We start from the raw sequence: 22585 nt of genomic DNA on the forward strand, positions 1-22585 counted from the left end.
ATTTTTCATAATAAAGCATAATTTTTATAGCACATATGTTGATTCAAAATTTTAAGAAAAAATATGATATTTTGAAAAACAATAAGAAGTGCAAGATCTACTTTTCTCTTTTGTCTTAAATTGTCAGACTTCGCCAGACGACTCTGCTAGACCTATTTAAAATATTAACAGCGAAACTAATTTCTAATTGATAACTATAATCGAATTAAAGTAATAAGAAACATGGATGATTAACCGAATGATAGCGTTCGACGATTCTGGATGGATCAGGCCTGAGCAATTCGATTAATGAATCATAGGACATGGACTCGATCAGAGCCAAGATCATTTAACATAGTTCATCATCAGTGGGTTCTATGAACACTAGACAAGGCCAGGCGATCGGTCCATTAGGCATCTCGAGCACCAAGGGAGTTTAGAGCCTCCTTTCAGGGATCGACTCGGATTTATAGATCAGGTCGACATGACCCAATTCTAGATTCCTTAGATCTTCTAAAGAGAGAATAAAGGGAGAAACAAAGAGAAGAGAAAGAAAATAAGAGAGAGAAAGAGAGGGATGGTTCTCTCTCTCCTCTTCTTTTTCTTTTTTTCTTATTTCTTCTTTCTTGGCAAAAGAGAGGAAAAGGAGGCGATTGGTGGCTGTGGTCATGGTGGTCCGGCGAGCACAATAACGTGCAGCTGCAAACTCAATAGGAAAAAGAAAAAAGAAGGGGAGAGAGAGAGAGAGAAGGATTGCTTAGGATAGAGAGTTCTGGAGGGAGATAGCTCTTTCTTTATAGAGGATCCCTAAGGTTCCGGCGACCCTAAGACTCTGAATCCTAGTCGGAGTCGCCGAAGGAGAAAAAGACTCCCTTTGGGAGTTTTCTACCCTTGGCCCAGTCTGGGCCTTCATAGACAAAGTTGTCTACTAGCCTCATGAGGCCTAGGAGCTCCTCGCAGCTTTTTTAATGCTTGCCACATGCCTCTGGCATGTCTGAAGTCCATCAACTTGGGAAGGCCTTTGAAGAATGCCAATGAGTCACAAAGCAAAGCTGCATGAAGTTCGAACAGGATTGGCTACGACAAGTCAAGGAGCTCTACCTAGAGCCAATCCTAGTAGACTTGTTGAACATTCCGTGGCATGCATCCAGCAATAATTCAACCTATAAATTTGCGAGTCATGAGTTGGGCACTTTAATCATTCAGCAAGAGTTCATCCACTCATCCCTTCCTCAGCCCACAAGACCAACGTTTCTACACTGCTGACCTCCCAGAGTTCAATCAGAAGTGGGTTTTCAGCTCTGCCCATGGCTGGCTAGTGACACTCAGACTGGGATTCGACTGCAATCTCCCTCCATCTTAGCTAAGACCCATCGCCTCATTCTGCCAGTTCCTTCATCTCCAAGACCATCTCAAGCTCCCATCTAACTTTAGCTCTTGCATTCACATCAACCATGATAGTGATCCTTGAGCGTGATAGATGGCACAGTGGACAATAGAGGCTATCCCCCTCCCCTCCTTTTCCACTTTAAAGCCTAGTATTTTCAGGCCAGATAAGGCTGAGAAACATTCTTGACCTAATTATTCCTTCATTCTTCAAGCCAAGGAGGTTTGTTAGATGAGGACTTCATACAAAATCATATGATCCCATTGATCGGAAAAGCAAAAATGCTAACAGAAATATGGGTCCTTATGAGGGAGGGGGCGATGAAGATTGCATATTATGACCAAGAACGGAAAAATATGAAAGTTTTTGCCTCACATCGCCTAGATTTATAGAACCTATGTTGTCGTTAGTTCATATCCAAGCAACCTGCAGTTAAGTATCTCATTCAAAGTCTCATTCAATCACAAAACAGTATTCCTTTCTCTCAATAAAACTATATTAGCAAGTAAACATATATTGTTATAGAACTCGCTGCTTTTAGGTTTCGTCTAAAGCCATTTAATGAAACTTAACAAGCAAACAACTCCAACTTGTAATGGAAATAAGATCTTACAGTAATAATCTATAATCAGATAACACTCCCTTCAACTACAGAATCATGATAGACAAAAATCCAAAAAATCTTGTCTTTAATTAAATCCTACATTTTATTGCAACAGACTCTTTCCTAGTTCAGATAAATTTCTGACTTTAATGCACTAGAACTTTCTACCATGTTCCCTTGTTGCAGCAGCCAAAGTGAACAACACCACCATATGACCTCGAAAACATCATTAACTAATCCATCAAGTTCAAAACGTTACAGGCTCCATTCTCTTCCTTTAGAGGATTCATAGTATAGCAAGTTATGTGTGTGTGCACGCATGCGCCAGCGTGTGTTCGAGGATAGGGTAAGCATCAAGTGGGCAACGCTGACTGAAATAGCCCAAATATTAACTGTAAATAGTCCTATCCAATCAAGCTTAGCTTTATACCAACAAATCGCAGTTTATCTATATATCCCAAGACATTTTCAAATATCAAGTGAGTCCACTCAGCAAAGCATTTTAAACCATGAATGACTAAATTAGCATATTTTCACTGCCACATAATATCCCTTAAATTAAAAATAAACATCCAAAGACATGAAACCAGAATATAAATAACATTGACTGATTCATCTTTTCCATGATTTAACAGCAAGATTTTTACAAAGAACATAGAATAACACATATGAAATCAGTCCAATCAAGCAACTTATAGAAGGCCATTTGTGCAAGCAAGCCTCAATTTAATGTATGCTTGAAACAGATATATATTTAGAATACAAGCAAAGTTATAAATGATATACCTTCATGAGGCATAATCAGAAGCACTAACCATTAGCAGGCAGAGCCATCTGACTTCCACTCTCGACCACCTGAACTCTACCTGTTGCTAGTCCTGCTGTCAGATCCTCCACAGCCACTTTTATGACATCCCTCCGGTTTCCAATGTCAGCAACATATCGGCTGGCACAGTAAACTCCAACAGCTGTTGCTGCCATTCCATACACATTTGTTGTAATAAGTCGGAATGGTGTTGATAGAACTGCAGCAAGTGGCCCACCTATGATTGATATCGCCTGTCCACTTTGTCCAACCACTCCTTGTTCCGCCACAAGAAGTCCTGTCTTACAGTAAATGGCAAAATCCTCACAGTTGTTCTTGAATACATTGTAGCATCTGAAGCCATTGTTGAGCAAATGCTTAGCCCGATGGACCACTATTTCATCCAGATCAGAGACAGCAAGAGTGCATGTACCACCCCGAGCCTTGGCAAGGAAGAGGGCAGGGCTAACACTGTACTCAAAGCGGTAAAGGACTCCACCAGCCAGGAAGCAATCTAGGCATGAGGACGCTACACCATGGGACTCAGCTAGATGGGCGCTGCAGGTTGGACAGGGGGTTCGTCTTCGGTTGGGGCCAGAACTTGTAAGGACGAGATCTAAAACAGTTCCAGTCCCCACTTCTTGGCCTTGTCCTCTAGTGAAATGGATGACCTTATCATCCCCGACGTAAATTCCTGTTATGCATATAAGAAATAAATCAAAAGAAAAGTAATAATAGGAAGATTCAAAAAAATAAAGTCAGTTATACTAGAGATCTAAATGTGGAAGTAATATTGTTGTTTGATAGATGAACATCAAACACATCTTGGAAGGATAAAACATGAAAACAACAGGAGATCAATCTTAATGGAAATGGAAATGGAAATTTGAAGAGAAAAATGGTACTTCAGAATGATTCTTGAGATAAACTTGTCGACTCAAGGCCATCAAACACTTCTTAAAATGTAAGTTCCCATTAATTAGCATTATAAAGATCTTTTCAATTCATAAGCAAAAATAGATTAAGAAGCAAGATTAATTTTATGCAGTTGCACTCCATATCTTGATGGATCTACCAAAATCCTCTGTACATTACTTTTTCCTTCTGGAAATGAGGGGGAAAAAACCCTAACTTCACCCTGGACCTCCATGTAGGAAATGGAAAGAGTAGTCATGACTCATAAGAAATATATTTACTTTTCTAGTTGCCAAAACATTACACTGTATCATGATAATATATCTTAAACATGCACATAAATAGAGAACAAGCAAGGTATAAGTCTAAGCTATGGAGGGAAGAAGTCAGTAACATCACATTGCTACAATACATGATCATCTAAGCTGGTCCAAATATTAGTTCTTAAAGCAACAGATTTTAATCTTCGAAAGGTACAAGAATCTTGATGTAAACAATAGGAATGCCATTTAACAAGGAGGTGTTCTGCGAATATTATTTGATGATAAGAAAATAAGAGACATAAACTTATATGTGGAAAGGAGAAAAAAGAAAAAAAAGCAAAACATCAATGAAAGATAAACATGTGAAGCCACCAGAAGCATAAATTGACAATACGTGATAAAGAATGATGTAGGAAAGAGCTCTCCTTGTCATTTGTTAGGTTGCCTGTACTTGCAGTCACACATAATAAAGAACTCAATCAACAATATAAGCAAAAAAGTTACGATATCTGAAAATCCGGAATAAACACACAACAGCAAAGATACATGACAAAAGCTGAAGCCTATGTAAATGCCATTAGTAAAATATAAAGGCAAATTTGCAAGAGTAAGAATTATCCCACTCTAAGATTGTACTTAAGCCACTAAAATTGCCTCCTTTGTCAAACAGACACCTCGCCAAAATAGATATCCCATAATAAGTGGGTTTAAGGAATACTACCATCCTCACTCATATGAAAAAAATATAATAAAAGTTGTTCTTTTTGAAGATCATAATTGGACTTTTGATAAAAAAGAATGCCAATTGTTTGTTAATTTTTGTATATGAGTCTTTGGTCCCACGATGATGCTAATTTGTCGAATATTTCTGACTCTCCTATGCTTACGACCTATCAAAACTTTCTAGGGAGACAAAGCCATGGATGCTTCATTGTCAATATTGCACCATGCCGGTTCAACATGGTTTAGCACCAACTGGTACCAGTCAAAACATCTTTGGACCCCCACCCATTTTCTCTTTCATTTTTGGCAAAGCTTCTTTATCTTAGTTATCCGTAGGGGAGCTGAAAGAAAGGGACACTTAGCAACGTGTTTACCAGGGTAAAATGAAAGAAACCATACTAACAATGTACAGCCTACTCCACATCCTTACTTTTTAACTTTTCATAACCGAAAACATAAAATATGGCGAGCTTCTCAATCTAAACGAAACTAATAACTTCTTGACCAGTTATTGCTAAGAATTGCCACATTGATGCATTTAAATGTGAATTCTACAAAACCAATAGAAGTGATTTTTAAAAGGAAAGAGTTCCACCAGAAAAGCATTCACTAAAATCACCGATTCTGAAAAAATCAGATGAAATCATGTAAGTCAGATCAAATTTCAGACATATAGTTGAGTAGGACCCAATCTCATGATTGGCTGGCTACAGGACTGGCAGAAACCAAAAAGCTCCAGAGTTAAGTAGGCCACCTCATCCTCTTAGGCGTCATCTTTTTCGCTACTTCTGGCTTAGGAATCTTAAGTTCAGTATGTCGATCAGAATAGCATAATGGTTCCTTCTTTTGATGAAAATAAAGGATCCATCTTAAAGAAAATGCCTCGCATATTTATTATCTCAATATCATGACAAATTTAGTTGCATGCAATCAACGAGCAACCCAGATAGTATAAGGTAACATTCAGTATTCATCATTGAATTTAGACTGAAACATAGAGAGACATCCATATTTCTCCTTACTTGCGGTTCCCTTTCCCTTCATCTGATGCTCAATCCAAGCTGGTAAGGTCCGATTTAACGAGCAGAGAACTGAGCAGCGAGAGCTCAATCTTAGACATGAAGGTTTTTAACAACCAGGCTGTATGATGATCAAATGGACAGGAGACAATGACTTCATCATGCCCCACTACAAGCGCCTCTTGTTTCAATCAATGCCTTAAAACTAAACTAATTAACACGAAGAGTTAGTCAACATGAAGAGTTCTCCTCCATCCAACAACTGAAACATTTGGGTTCAACCAATAGCCTGCTTACTAGTTCCTACCTATTGACAAGGCGGTTTATTTCCAGGTGAATCATGATACAATTAACTACCAATCAAGCCCACGTCACAACGTCCTCTTATATTTTTACTGGAAGAATTCACACCAATATATTTGTGATGTTATAACAAGAAAAAAAGGACCTTTGTCCCTTTGTTTACAATTTTGGAATAATTCCTCCTATGGATCTCTATAACCAACACCAAAGAAACAAAAAATCCATCTATCAATGCCAATAAGAACATAAAAGAAGATAGAAACCCCCAATATTAAAAAGTTTTCATCACTAGCCCTAATAGTAATAATACCATCAAGGGAAATCACGGGAAAAAAGAAGGGATGAGAAAGAAATCGACCGTGATGGGCATAGACGTAAGCAGTCCTCCACGAGTAGATGTGATCCCCTGGCTTCAAGCTCTCCTTCCCGATCCTATTCCATTCATCATCAAATTCACCAACCCACCACCATCCAAAAAAATAAAAAAAATTTTAAAAAAAAACCAAAATTGGTATCTGATTCAAAGAAAACACAAATAAATCCAGAAAAAAAAGGAATTAAAACCTGTTGGAAAGAAGCCCCATTCTCTCAGGAGTGCTACCTCGATCCCGATGCCGAAGAGAGAAAGGGACGACGGCAAGAAGAGAGAGAGAGATTCGGAGGCTACCGGTTTCTACTTTCCCTTCTTCGCCTTCTACGGGAGCGAGGACGTAGATGGGAGACAAGTGTCGTATCTAACGGTTCCGAACGTTTTGCTTCTGTATCTCGCAAGACGCCGTCTGATCGCCTGCGGGTGGATTGATATTGTGCAGTTTCTAGGAGCCACACGAAGATCAACACGTGTCCTGCAGGTTTGAAACCGCCACCGCCGGGTTTCTTACATGCCTCGGAAAGCGATGGGAGTTCGAAACTTGGATTCGGCACTCGATTGTGACGGATAGGAGCGGCTCCATCGGGGAATCCATCCATACGTATACCACGTGCGTCCATTATTGTTCTCTCTGAAGGATTATATCAAATATCTGCAGGGAAACCTTCCATTATTAACACGACAAGGAAACCATTTTGGTGACTTATGCTAGTGTAATTTTTCACATGCAATATCGGGTTAAATATGCCCTGCATTACCTAGACCTTCAATTTAGGATTGAAAATGTCTCGCCCCCGTCTCCGCAGGGCATGTGAGGCACCCAGTGCCCACGTTGGGGCCATATGAGGGGAAGAAATATGGGACTCCTCTGTTAGATATTGTCCGATTTCGGAGCTTCACGCAAGCGTCCTTCACCCCTTCCCGATTTTATTTTCCTTCCAAAATACGTATGCAGGATTTGAAGACACCCGCCTCATATGTCTAGGCTCTGTAACGAATCTTTCCGATATAGGACTATTGGGTCTCACGCCCTTCCCACCATCGAATAAGAGTCGTCCTCGGCTCTGATACCAAATATCACGCCCCCACCTCCGCGGGGCACGTGAGGCACCTAGTGCCCACGTGGGGGCCACATGAGGAGGAGAAATACGAGGCTCCCCTGCCAGATATTATCCGGTTCCGGGGCTTCACGTAAGCATCCTTCATCCCTTCCCGATTTTATTTTCCTCCCAAAATGCGTCTGCAGGATTTGGAGACACCCGCCTCATATTCCCTGGCCTAGAATGAGTCTTTCCGATGTGGAATTATTGGGCCTCACAGGAAAGGCATTTACAAATTTCAATAAACTAAATAGAATATTTATTAAAAATAAATTATTGGTTAAAAAGGAGTCTAAAAATTGAACAAGCAATCATGATGATCCATATCTTGCAGACTATTATATGTGGTGTTCAATATTTTGTCATCACAAACATCACGGTATCTAGTCAAAATGGCTTGCAACTCCTTACTAGTCCAACATATACGAAATAAGATTATGCAAAGAACGAAGCATTCAAGTATAAAAAGCTTTTGCTCATTAAAATTATCTTGTTGGGATATAATATCACATATCATCTCCATCAAGAACTAACTATTGATAGACAATGCTGATAAAGTTCAAGAGTTATGAGTTACATCACATATGGGCCAATGCTCAACGATAGGTTCAAGTTAGCGTGGACTGAACAAATACTACTCCACTCCACGTCAAATCTTAACCTGAGTAATATTATTGCTGTATAGATAAATATTTTCCATTCCCCTTGTTAGATCAAAGTACATATTTGAAGTCATATAATAATTAAAAATTTTGTGATGATAGAGGGACCCCGCACCCTCCATCATCCATCCACTACTATCCCTATGGCTCCGAATACTATTTCTCTGCCTCAAGATCACTGTCAATTGATGAAAAAATTTGGTGCTCCGGTCGCCCTCCAAAATCCACTGCACTCTGGACTTCTGCTAATAGAAGGTCTCCTGCTGGCGTAAAAGAGAGTTATGCATAGACAGCTTCAATCTCAGCTCTGACAAAGCCTTCGAAGATACACTTTCATGCTCCTCCTCCTTGAATTGGAGAGAAGCAATTGTGCCTTTTATCTCTTCCAATCTCCTAAAGATGTCGCCTGTCTCTTCTCTGTTCCACCTCCAGAGATGGTGCTTGAGTAATTCAAGCTTGTGGGTCACTCGATACATCATGTCATCCCTTACCGCCATATGCCACACCTCTTTGACAGACCTCAAATACAAGAGCCAGATCTTCTTGAAGCATAAGGGGCAGCAATAGGGAATGGAGGACTGCATGCAAATGAGGATCGGGCAGTGGTCTGATCCAATGTGGGGTAGGTGACGCATGTGGTAGTTCGAGAAGATTCACCCTGCCATGGTAAAAGCCTTATCAATCCTCTTCCAAATTCTCACCGACCTTGGGGGTTGTTGCATCAAGTGAACCTCAACTCGGTGAACCCAAGGTCCACTAAACCATCAGCAACGATAAAATCTTGAAACTCTTTGACCTCGGCCTTGCCAGAGAATGCCTTGCCCCTTGCTTCTCCTAGAGCCCATCAATACGGTTGAAGTTACTCGCCACCACGGTGATCAACTCTACTCTTGCCATTGGCTATCACCGAGGTCCACTTCGGCATCATCATTCAAATACTACATTGTGAGAGAGAGAAGGGCAAACGAAGAATTGTGCATCTCAAACAACTAAGCCTTCTACATCTCAAATTAACGTTGGATTGGCTCAAATGAAATTGACTCCTTGGAGTGAAAATCCCAACAATAAGGGATGGCACGACTCAAAAAGTTTTGAGGAATAGAGCGAGTTTGGCCAACCATGGCTCTCCAGCGATGAAGATATCAGCGACACGACATGAGGAAGTTGGAGTAGGTTGAATTTGGATCGAATACCATTACATCTGCATTCATATTTATTTTGTTAGATGAATACAAATATAGATATGGATGTTAGTCAGATGTAGACATTTATATCTATATTTGTTTTAAGCAGATATGGGTATAAATCAGATGCTGGAAGTATGGATATAAATACGGATATATATCGAAGAATTAAAATTTATGATCAAAGAATCAAAGATATTTCTAAGTTGAAGGTAAATCAAGTTAATAGCATGTTAATGTGGTTATTTATTTTCTTTAAATGTTCATGAGTGTTCAATAAAATTAAATAGGATTACAAATAGAATCGGATATTCGGATATGCATTGAATAGTTTTCTATCCATATCCATATCTATTTTTTTTTAATGGATACACATATAAATATGAATATTAGTCGGATGCTCAAATTTCTATCCATATTCTTATAGATTCCAAGATAATAATGGGCATACATAAACATTATCTGATCCACTTTCACATCCACTCCTAACTAGTAGTGCGCATGTGCCATGATAGTGATCAATATTTAATTTATAAAACAAATAATTAGATTGTTATATATATATATTAATAATCAAATAAATATCTAATAATTTATTGTATTTATTGAAAATAATGATGTAGATTTATCTTCTTTTTTCTCAATAATAGCTTGCACAACAAAGTAGACTTTTCCTCTCCTACAACATAATAACAATTTAAAACAATACATATATATATATATATATATTGCATCTTCCATGATTGAACTCGAGATAGTAGTTAAAAAATATTAAAAAATTATTAGCTATATATGTTATCATCTCTAACTATCAACAATATATTAGTAGAAGGAAGTATTTCATTTCAAAATATAATAGCATGTATAGTTCATATGTTTATTTAATCAAATTTAGGACATGAAATGTGATGTCATTTTGGGTTAACTATTTATCACTTACTAAAATTTTTAAAAATACTTCCATGCTATAGTTATCAATATTTAATTTAACATCTCTACCAAGCCAAGTATATTTAAACTTGATCTTTATATTTAAATAATTTCTCATGTAGATTCATATATTATAAGTTTATTCAGTCATAGTATCAAGACTCTCTCTTCAATTGCCATGCCTATATTTATACTAATAATAGCTATATATACAGATTTATGTAAAGTAAATGTTACAAGCAGAATCATATTTGAACCTTCTGGTCTTTTTTCTAAAGAAGGGACTTGGCTTAAATTCATCTACTTGGGTATACAATCAAAAGGAAACAATTAGTAATTTTGATACTTTATTTCAGCTAATAGCTTTCAAGAAGTTATCCTGAGAATCTTTTCTTACCTGGGCCATCCCACAATGCCTCCAGTGATATAGTGGAGTTGTGGTAGTAGAGCCAATTTTGGAACCCCTATATAACCTATTAACTAGCCCGGGTCGGGGGTGCATGTTTCGCATGTAAGAAGGATTCACTTTGAGAAGGATTCACCTTCTTTTGCACGAATCTACCATTGGATCATCCACGGATCATTTTGAGATCTATGCACGCAGATGAATGACGGAGTTCATAGTGCTTTGAGTGCCCAAGATAAAGGAGAATCTCTAATCATAGTGAAACTATATTAGTAGATGAGGCATGTTCTAAGAACATCCTAGTACTCTTTCCAGCATTAATCTCCATGCAGTATTTCACTTAGGTAGGGGGAAAGCAAAGCACAAAAGCGACAATAACAACCAAGGCCAGCAAACAGGCAAGATAGCAATAATATATATGAGTTTCCAACAAATCCTACATGATCCCTCAACTAGATTTATTTGACAATTCCAGATGTCTTATGTGCAGGCATTCATGACATGTGGAGGCCAAAAGTCATGAGGCCTTCATATTCATGCTGATTGTGGTCAACAACTTTTTATAGTCAATAAAATTTTGGGACAGGTAACTTTCACTATTTGAGTGATAAAACTACTTAGTTGGCTATCAGAAATATGTCAAACTTTGATTGGATTTCAGAAAGCTTAGGATCTTAATGGATGCACCTGGCGTGAGCTTGCGATCCTCTCTGGTTGGATAAAAGTTCTTACCCAACATTTGATACATTATCCATCTCATCTTAATTGAACTCCAAAAAGGATAAGCTGTGCCAAACTAAGCACTAAAAGGTTGAATCCAAGGACTCCATTATACTGTCCCTTACGCGTTTACGTAAGCCAAACATGGCTATCTGAGTAGCATGTGTCATCAAATTATCTTTTTAAAACAAGTTTAACCTAACATAATCATGCTAGTGCTTTATCATTTAGTTCAAGAATGCGCTTACGTGACCGTGACATAATTAGACCAAGTAAGTGTTATCATCACAACATAATCAACTTTGTTTCCCTATGTGACACTTCTAAAGCACCACCATACTTTTCAGAAGCAACATGAGATAAATTAAGGGGCTGACTGAGCTAACACTATACTTGAAGCAACCTATTATTATTAATAATGGTTGCCTAAGAAGTACAAGAAAACATGCAATTCTTGGTACGGAAAGGTTTTAATAGAAGAGAGGGGCTAATAGCTCTTAGATTTTTGCTACTGTCTATAGAAAATAACTAAAGAGAGAGGAGAATGAACGAGCTAATCCGTGTCTTAGTCACGACAAATAGGCAGTTTAGGTAATGAGAAGGAAATCTTAATGGCATAGCCACTAGGGTATTCCACTAAAGAAGCCCATGCTCATCTCATGGGGCTGTCCATTAAGAAGTCTACGTCTGGAACCAGGGAGGTCATAGGCACTATGACTAGCATTCGCTTAGAAAATGAAACATCATTGCATGAACGCCACCTCATTTATAGAAGAAAGCTATAGAAAGTACCATAGATGGGCACTAACCAGATCCTCAACTAACTGTATTGGATGAACACCCCAAAAAAACCCCAAAACACAAGGAAAGAAAAGTAAAGTGCCGCCCATAAGATCATTAAGCTCCTCATCAAAGAGCAAGCAGAAAAACTTTAGTATTATGCAGCACCGACAAATCTTTAAACAACTTCAAAACAAATATGAGGACTGACATCACTGAACTCTTGTTGCCCAAGAATTAATATTCTTTCATTTCATTCTTTCATTTTCCTATGCTACTTATAAGCAGGTAGAAAACAATTAACGAATTATCAAAGGAAAAGAAAAAACAAAATTTGTGCCATTTTGGGTGAGATCTTGGGTTGTTACAAAATTCATGGACATTTTGGTAAGAAAAAGGGGTACATATTATATTAATGAATCAAAGTGAATTGTGTGAATGGAGCATATCACTCATTAATTGTTTTTTATCCGCCAATTACTGAATCAAATCAACAGTTGGCTGGACAAAATATCCCCAGGCAAAAATTCACTATATATGCTTGCATGGGATGTAACATCATCCTCATAATTTGTGGAGGTCTTATGCTAAATATATATGTTTTCACAATTGGTAATAGTACCCCTTCAATAAAAAAAAAAAAGAAAGAAAAAAGATAATGGCAGATTCACTAGCTATATATGATACTATTAATTAATTGATAGCTTACCTAAGGTCACAAGTGAGATAAACATATGTATGCAATATTCACTAAGAATATACTACTCAAAGGTATGCATGCGGACAAATTTAGTATTAATTCCCTAAGATTCTGTCCATGATGTTTCTTCTTTTTTTTAATAAATTATCAAGGCATGTAATAGTAAAGCACATGGCTTCTGGTTGATGGAGAACTAGATAGTGGTAGCTGGGTTTTGTGTACCATGCAGAATAAGTAACTGAGCCAGCATGGAGAATCATATCTGATGGGCATCAGATCATCAAAAGATTGTTTCAAAGCACAGAGGTTTCTTTTACTGAATCAAACACACTTGGACATGAGAAAAATATATTCCAGAGTAAACATCCTGATGGGGACATCAGAGCCCTTCATCCAGATGATCCTGAGCCCCCGGATTGAGCCAGACTCGTTTATTTGCATATTTATTTTATTATTTTATTTTTGGGCTTATTTGCATTCTAGGGTTTATTTGTGGTTTATTTTATTTCTGGGCTTATTTGCATTTTAGGGCTTATTTGTGTTATTTGTGGGTTCATTAGGATTTATTTCTGTGTAAGGGGGGTTTATGCAAGTTGTGTATTTGGGCCCTATATATAGGGAACTATTTTCATGATTAGGGTTTAATGAATGATTAAGAATTTCTTTTCCTCCCAGATCTTATTCTTCCTCCTCCTCCTCCCCTTCTCTTCTTCCTGTGTCTCTAGAACCTCTTCTTCCTTCTTCCTCTCTTGTTCTTCCTTCTTCTCCTCTTTTTCCGCATTTGTGCGGCATCAACTTGGTATCAGAGCAAGGCTGGTTTTGCCCCTGCTGCCAAAGCCCCGATCCATCTCCCGGCTACTTCTTCCAAACCGAGAGGAAAAAAAAAAAAAAAAGGAATCTCTCTCTTTCTCTCTCGGTTCAAACCAGAGGAGAAAGGAAAACCCCTTTCCACCGTCAAGCCGCACCGCCTCCATCCTCCGCCTGCGCCACCGCCAGACCTCACCCGAGCTCCAGACGTCACCCGAGCTCTTGTGCAACCTGCTCGTGCCGCCGCTCTCTTCCACGACCGCCTTCGCCGACGTCCCAGTCGACGCCGCCGCCCGCCGCGCTCCGCCTCATCTTCTGCACCACCGCCGCCATCTGTCGCCAAAAGTCCGCCACCGCCACCAGCCGGAGCTCGTGACCGGTTGCCGTCCGCGCCTGTGACCGCCTACCCGAGGTCGGCCGCCCCCGTCGCCGCAGAGCCGCGGCCGAGATCTCCGCTCCGCCCGCAAGCGCCGCCGCGAAGCGCGGCACGCCCTCCCGAATCCGTCGGGAGGTTGAAGAAGACCGGCGTTCACGGGTAAGAGCCAAACCCATTAGCCCATTACCCGCTAGCCCGAGTCCGGCTCCAACAAATCAAAAAAAAAAAAAAAAAAAAAGTTTCACGTGACCCACACGTGACGGGTCCGTAAAGGGTATCGGATCGGGTCAAACCCGTTAACCCGAATCCTAACGGGTCTGAGTTTAAAAAAAAGTAAAAAAAAAAAGAAAAAAAAGGAAAAAAAAAGAAAAAAAAGAAAAAAAAAAGGGTACCTGTTCATCTTCCTCACCGTGAGCACCCTCGCCACCGCCTTCGTCCGCCGTCGCCGCCCGCCTCACCGCCTTGCCACCGCCTTCGTCCGCCTTCGTCACCGCGGCCGTCCGCAGCTCCGCCCGTCCTTGCCGCGACCGCCGTCGCCGTTCCACCGCTTTAGCGCCGCCTCCGCCGGGCCCTCCGCCGAGCTTTCCCTCCGAACGCCGCCTTCCCCAAGCAGACCGCCCGCAGCACTTCTTCGTGCCCTCCGAGCACGCCGCCATCGAACCACCGAGCCGCCCCACCTCTGTGCCTCTTTCTCGGCGCCAAGATCCATCTCCCTGCCTCTGCTCCGCTGCCTCGCCGCTTCTCGCTGCTTCCGCTCTCGCCCCAACCCGCGTCCGGCTCCCTTTGTCCCTCTCCTCCCCCACTTCCGCCGCCCCCGCCCCGCTCCCCTTTCCCCTCCCTTCTTCTCCGATCAAAACCCCTCTTCCCTTCAAACTCCCACGGGCCGACTCCACAGGGGTTTCATCAGGCCCCACACCCTCACACTCGCCCGCCCCTTCCTCAACCTTCGGGCCAACAAGTCTCAGGTCCGCGCCACCACCATAAGCATAATCCACCCCACCCCCTTCATCAGGCCATCACAAAACAGTATTCGGCCCATTCCTCCCCATCAGACCCAGCCTGGAAACCACCCTTTTCTTCGCAATCGGGCCACTGTCGCCAAGCACGCCACTCCTTTTCAGAGCCGCTGAGTATAGGCCTACTAATTATAATTATTCAAGTCTGCAAATTGCTGAAGTCAAATTCGGTTCGCCAATTGAAGAGCCTACCAGCTGCATTCGTGCCCCTGATCATCGCCCCAGTCCACAAGCACACGATTTTGGTCGACTACTTCACGACAGGTGATAGGTTTCTACTTTTTCTAGCTTGTTCATTTAATTATGTTCTAGTTCTCTTGCATGATAGCCATATTCTTGAAAATTTATATTGTTGTCAAAATTCAGAACATTAAACCTTTCACTTCCGAACCCATCCCATTACCCTTTAAATCTTAACATTAAATTAGCACACCCTAGTAACAGGACGTTTCTCAACATTATCCGATCAGATTACTTTAGGATCAGAACAACTGTACTACTTGATTGCAATCTAATTTCTTAAATTGAATAATCTTAATCCTTAATTCTGAATAACCGAAGTAAAAATCAGCAACATTTAAATTTTAAGTTATTTTGTGAAAACTTGCTGATTTCTGAAATCATAATAGATTGCATTAGTAGGTTGTCCTGCATCAAATCTGGTCCTGCATCATACTTATAAGGGTTTCATTAGTGACACTACATTTCACATCATCACCCAGTGTCATCAGTGCAAGCCAACCTGTAGTGATATGGAGCACTATCTCAATCAACCTAAAACTCCTGTAGCTACCATGAATTCCGACATTTTGAGGTCTCTCTTAGAACAGATTATTGCCATGCGGGCTGGATACAAGGAATTCCAACAAGAGATCCGTGAGCTCGTGCAAAATTCTAGGACCCCTAAATCGCCAACCCCTGTTACAGCCCAAACTAAAATCGGTTTGGTCGCACCACCTGTAGTCCTTCCCCACTCTCCTAGGCACCAAACTCAATACTCTAGGTGTCAACAATTCGGCCATATAGCGCCCCAATGTTCCACTAAGACCTACCCGATTACTGAACCAGAAGTTAGGAACCAAGAGGCCGAATATGTCGAAGAAGTCTATGAACCAAATATAAAAGACTATGAAGAAGACTTTGAAGACGAACCTATAGAATTAGACTTTGTCCAAAATGATTCCCAAAGGGAGACTAGTGATCTAAGTACAACCAAGCCACTTCACATCACAACTGTGGAAGAGGTAGTGACAGATATTGAGAGCCAATCATCTGAATTGGCACTTGTAGCTAAAGTTACCCATGCGGAGTCCAACCTTGAACATTCCCCGGTAGTAGTTTCCCTTCTAGAGGAGTTTCATGATGCACTCCCTGATGATCTTCCGGATGCACTTTCTCCAATGCATGATATCCAACGCGCAATCGATCTAGTTCCCGGAGCATCTCTGCCCAACCTTCTACATCATAGGCTCAGACCGAATGCATATGCTAGGACCTGGAATTTAATGTTACCGACAGTTGAGTTTACATATCATAGTTCGATTCATAAGTCCATAGGTATAAATCCATTCGAAGTGGTGCATGATTACAAACCTAGGCAACCCATAGACTTGTTTTTCATGTCTCATCAGTATAGAGTCTTTGAGTCTGCACAATCAATTGCATCACATCCACATTCATTGCATCAAGAAATCAGCAATTGCAGTCACTTTAATAACTTAAAATATAAATCCCTTGCTGATTTAACCAGACGTTATAATGAGTTAAGTGAAAGAGATTACGTCATGATAAGAATTAGGTTTGAACGACTTTCTTCGGAAACGTTTAAGAAATTGCAAATTTGTAGTGCAGAACAGTTCAAAATCTTAAAAAAAACCAGTTCGAATGCATATGTTGTGGATCTTCCTGATGACTATGGGATTAGTGCGACATTTAATATTGAAGATTTAGTCCCATACAAAAAGATAATATTCCTGCCTTCTGACCCCTTTATTGATATACCTGCCCATGTTGGACACCCTGCCCTATTACCTGCTGTTGAGCCACCACCTCCCAAATTTCATGCACGCAGAGAACAAATAGAACATATATTGGATGAGCAGGTTATTTCAAGCAGGAACGGTGGTTACCAACGTTACCTTGTTCGGTGGAAAGGTCGACCAAAGTCTGATGTGACGTGGATTTCCAAAGCACAGTTGCAGCGCATTGACCCCGATCTTCTGGAGCAGTACGACAGCCGGCCAGACCTGTACTCGACGGGGTCGAGTTTTTCTCACCCGGGAGGAGTTGATGGGGACATCAGAGCCCTTCATCCAGATGATCCTGAGCCCCCGGATTGAGCCAGACTCGTTTATTTGCATATTTATTTTATTATTTTATTTTTGGGCTTATTTGCATTCTAGGGTTTATTTGTGGTTTATTTTATTTCTGGGCTTATTTGCATTTTAGGGCTTATTTGTGTTATTTGTGGGTTCATTAGGATTTATTTCTGTGTAAGGGGGGTTTATGCAAGTTGTGTATTTGGGCCCTATATATAGGGAACTATTTTCATGATTAGGGTTTAATGAATGATTAAGAATTTCTTTTCCTCCCAGATCTTATTCTTCCTCCTCCTCCTCCCATTCTCTTCTTCCTGTGTCTCTAGAACCTCTTCTTCCTTCTTCCTCTCTTGTTCTTCCTTCTTCTCCTCTTTTTCCGCATTTGTGCGGCATCACATCCTAAACAAGAGCCCAGAAGGCTAAGAACCCCTGATAATGTTTAGGAATAACTTGGCAATAGCTGGATAAACTAAGTGTCTGCATGCAAATGCTTGTGTGAATGTATATATTCTCATATATTCCCCATGTCTGGCTAATAAACTCTCTTTTCATCTTTCTGAGGGGACTGAACCATTTCATAGCAGGTATGCATGCATGGCTAGAGGTGTGTAAAGGGATTAAGCATCCAGAAGATCAATTAGGGTACGACGGAGAGGCAAGGGAGTGGGAGTATGGTAAAGGTATAGTGGGCTGTAGAAGCACCACCAGTTTCCTCGTGAGAAGGTACACGCTCCAACTTGTGTAGCGAGAGCTGAAAGTATCAGTTAGATAAGAGCAAGAATTAAAGTGGGACTGTCGTCTAATCACGGGCTTCAGGCTTTGTTATCCTAAATATAGTTGTTAAGAATCTGAGAACAAGAGATTGCGGTAGATATCAATGTTTGCATTTTAGTAATTCATCATAGGCAATACATCGTGAGAACAATGATGGATTAATCGAAATATTTGTTCTTGAGATATCTAAAGGAGCCTCTTTGTCCCATAAACATAAAGCTTTATGAAGGATTTTAGATTGGCTTTAGATGCATGTGATCTCCATTTAATAATTATTTCTATTGAGAACTAAGAGTATCACAAGACTCATTATAGACAAATTTGGCTTGTTCAAATAGATCTGGATAGGGTCTAGAAGCAAAGACGTAACTTTCGGAAACTTTAGCTTTCTTATGCAATATTAATTTTTAGCGAGACAAATACAACCGAGTACTAGGGGACTGCTACCATCCCTGTAGAGATTTATCGGACCTCATCGACATAGATTTTATTGATGTCCGGGGCATGAAATGAGCGGTTCAAAATGAAATTTCTTGTTGAGTAAGCTTTTGACTTAACATATATATTGCAATCTACAAATAATTAGGAGATATAAGGCAAAGTTGATATAGAAAATTAGATTTTTCACATAACCTTCTATTGTTTTAAAAACTTTCATCTTTTCTTAATTAGAAGAGGAATTTGACAAGAATTGGAAAAGATAGAATTCACTACTTAAATGCTAAAACCATACTTTCAAAATTATTTTATTTTCATATTATTTTTGTGAAGGTTTTATTTTGAGCAGATGAAAGTAAAACACTTCTTTCACTCTTCGATTATATAAGAAGAAATGCCTTGTAATGATGACTATTATTTATTTTATAATTTATTTTCTACTCTAATATTAAAATGCCACCTTTTCCAATTCATAAATGGGATTTACCAGCATTTCTCTTTGATGATTTTGATTGAAATCAAAATAATTTAGAGGCCTAATGTAGATTTATATATGACATATAAAAGTGAAAGAGCTTTTAATTTATTATTTTTTTCTTTTAACTAGAAGTTTAGTGGGAGTGGCACTCTTTGTTCAAACCAAAAATGTCTTCCCAGTATTCCATTATTAATTCTTCTTTAATTTTTACTATTAGAATCACTAATAATTTCACTAATAAGAACAATATCCACATGCATTGTTGGAAAGCTTATTTTAGGTCCTATTTTGATATTTATTTCGATAAGAAAGATGCCTTGCATCATTGAAAAAAAGTAAGGAGAGAAAACAAAAAAAAAATGAGTTGGAAATCTACATGAAAAGACAGCCTTACATTGAATAGTAAAAGAAGGGTGAAGGGGTTGGTATACTAGTTAGGTTCAAAGCTCAATGCCATAAGTTTTTGGATCAAGTTGGATTTTGATTTTTATGCTAAGTCACTTGGTTCCAACTCCTCGTCTACTTAATAAGTGATAGCAAATCCAATGGTAATGATTTTGGGCATGAATCTTGAAGCATTAAGGCACATAAATATTGATGGCTTTTAGAAAGATAATTATGGATGATGGAGTTGAGCTATGATAATAATGACATGCTAAGTTGATAAAGGAGACTGGATGGAGAGGGAAGTTAGGTTGAAGCTTGAGCTTGATGTGGCAAGGAAGGTCGATAGTTCAAGATATCATATCAATGCACAAACTTGAGCATGATTCTTAGAAGAGCAGGTCTCATGATGTAGCAACTAAACCCTAGCATGGTAAAAGCATGAAGAAACACATCATGTACATTCAGAATAGCATATGATAAGTAAATTTGAGTGCATATGATGGAAGCATGTGGGAGCACATGATGATACATTTGAAAGAGATCATATTGAGAGTTGTGGATCTAATGAAAAGAGAAGTTGATAAGGATATGGACGAAATTCATACATGAGCCAGAGATTGTTGGAAATTTATATGAGAAAAGATAGTTCCATATAGTAAAAAGAAAAAGTGAGAGAGTTGAGCTACTAATTCACCCAAAATTCAATGGCATAAGCTTTTAGATTAAGTTAGGGTTCCATTAATATGCATGTTTGTTCATTACAAGTTGTGAGTTCCACTCTTCCTAGATTTTCTAGATTAAAAAAATGAGAACTTATAACAGCGTGTGCCTAGCTCCACTTCAATTAGATTATTATAAAAAATGTTTCATGGTGTTTGCTAACGAATAAGAAAAGTTTTTATTTTTTGGGCCTACATAATATTTTCATGAAGTGGGTGCTATAAAGTTTATTGGGCCCACATAATGTTGGAATGAAATGAGTGCTACATATTTTCTGGTTAGTAAGTATATGGATGTTTCTATTAGGATAAGCTTCGATTCATCATGGCATTACTCTTTTAAGATATTTTCCTATTTCAATTCAACAAAAGATGATTTGTTTGGAGAAGATTTGGATCACTATATATGGTGATCTCAATAAACAAAGAGATGGCTGCTTGAACATTATCCAATAACACCCTTTCTCTTGCAGTCACTCTTGTACTTTGAATGGGGACAACTCAATGCATGGGAAGCATTGGATCTATCTTCGCTTCTTTCATTGACCATTCCTTTCTGTCTTGCAGCCACTAGGTATAAACCTCAACCTTCTCCAATTTATATATCTATATACTAGTGGAGGACAAGAAATTACAATTTTAAATACTAAAATCCAATGAAAAGGGATTTATATATTCCCACAATTTAGAGTTTTCTCAAAAACAAATCTAGCAAGAGTGGTAAGTGGAGGTCAAGAAAAGAAAAAACCTATCGAACTTGACCTAGAATGAAAATATAGAGAATTCATATAACGACTAATCAGGATCTCAACCAAAAAGGATGGTTGATAGGTGTTATTTTGGTTCTTTTTCGCTATATAAGTGTGGGGCCTTACATACTTTTCTTTTTGAGCCATGATATCCTTACTAGTCTAAGTGTCCATATCTAATCAAAACTAATCACAAGCACAACAATTAACCTGTGTTAGTCCTAAAAGAGCTTGTGCTGCAATATTCTCTAGTTCACATAGGTTGTATACCCAGTCTTTTTGATGCTATATATAATAACTAAGAATCTTACACAAAAAAACTAGACAAAAGATATTGAGTTCCTTATTTCTGTGCAACCAAGATATCTCTAGTATAAACTAATGTAGGACTAAACCCATGCATGTAGGGGTCTCATGTTTTAAGTCTAACAATATTTTCTGGGCATCCTTTGCTCACTTATAATCGGCCATGCATTTACCATCACATAAGTAAGAAAAATGTGTGATCAAAATAGGGCCTTAATCTTTTTCTCCATTATCAAGATCATCTCTTTATAGTTTGTTCTCTATTTCTCTTCGAAAGTGAGATATATTTGATCTTAGGAACACTAATGCACCAAAGCGAAGTTGGTATTTAGTTTTTCAATCTCAGGAGCCTTTATGAAAACTTGTCTAGAGAGGTTACTCGGTAATTTGTGGGGTTAGCCAAGATAATAGAAACATTTGCTAATATTCCCAATAAAGTTTCTAATATGTGAGAATTTTGACCCTTCTTGACCAAATAACACACTTAAAAATAAACTTAAACCTCCTCGAAAGGCCTACTTGGATTTTCCTATTGGATTGGGATGAAAATCCTATATGATTTATGGATTAGGCCAGTCCAACTGACAATAACACAGACTACATACCGGATTAGGCATGTATTCATAAAATACCCAAAAATAGCTTTGGAGTGGACCGACCTGAATCTTATAGGGTGAAAAAAGATCTCAGCAGGTCTTTTTTTGCTTTCTATGGGATTTGGGCCAGTCAACTCTAAAGTTATTTTTGGATATTGTGCTTAGCCTTTGATCATGGTGGTTGTGCTGGCCCAATCTACAAATCCTATAGGATTTTCAGTCCAATTCTATGGAAAAATATAAATAGATCCTAAAAAGTTTTATCTTGCTAGTTCCCACCTGCAGGAGGCTGGCATCTATCTAAAAGAGAATAAATATCAAGTGCTATCCTTTTGGGATCTAGTCTATAAACTGGGTCGGTCTAACCAAGACCACTGCCCTTTTGATTAGCTTTTCCCTATAGTATTAAAAGCTTATTTCGTGCTACCCTTGCCACTCTAGCTAGTTTTTAAAACCACCACTGATCTGGTTCAAAGATTTTACATTGCTGGTGTATACCTGGGTCAACATATTAAGGATTTCCTTTTGGAAGGACCATATCCACTATATCTTTGCTGCTGCCCCATTGCACCTTGCCAGCGCACAAGATCATTTATATTTACTGAGACTTAATTACTAGTCTCCTTCCCGTATAAAAGCTCCACCACTGGGGACTCCTCTCCTCCGTCCCACTTGCCTTTTCTCTCAAGAAAGCTTTTCCCAGACGAGCAAAAGAAGGCCCAACGAGACCATTTTCTCCTTGGTTCATTCAAACCCCCCATATCCATTAAA

General features: G+C 39.2%; 1 protein-coding gene across 1 annotated transcript; it reads right to left on the reverse strand.

Annotated features, from left to right (window-relative positions):
* Positions 1–2551: 2551 nt before the first annotated feature.
* On the reverse strand, positions 2552–6724 carry LOC103704399. The gene is made up of 3 exons (XM_039131666.1): positions 6563–6724; positions 6357–6430; positions 2552–3469 (listed from the first exon to the last, which is right to left on the reverse strand). Exons 1-3 carry the CDS (start codon positions 6580–6582, stop codon positions 2781–2783), a joined length of 783 nt encoding a protein of 260 aa, XP_038987594.1. The 5' UTR covers positions 6583–6724; the 3' UTR covers positions 2552–2780.
* Between the last annotated feature and the right edge of the window lie 15861 nt (positions 6725–22585).

This window comes from Phoenix dactylifera, chromosome 1, assembly GCF_009389715.1.
Source record: "Phoenix dactylifera cultivar Barhee BC4 chromosome 1, palm_55x_up_171113_PBpolish2nd_filt_p, whole genome shotgun sequence".
NCBI classification, from domain to species: Eukaryota; Viridiplantae; Streptophyta; class Magnoliopsida; order Arecales; family Arecaceae; genus Phoenix; species Phoenix dactylifera.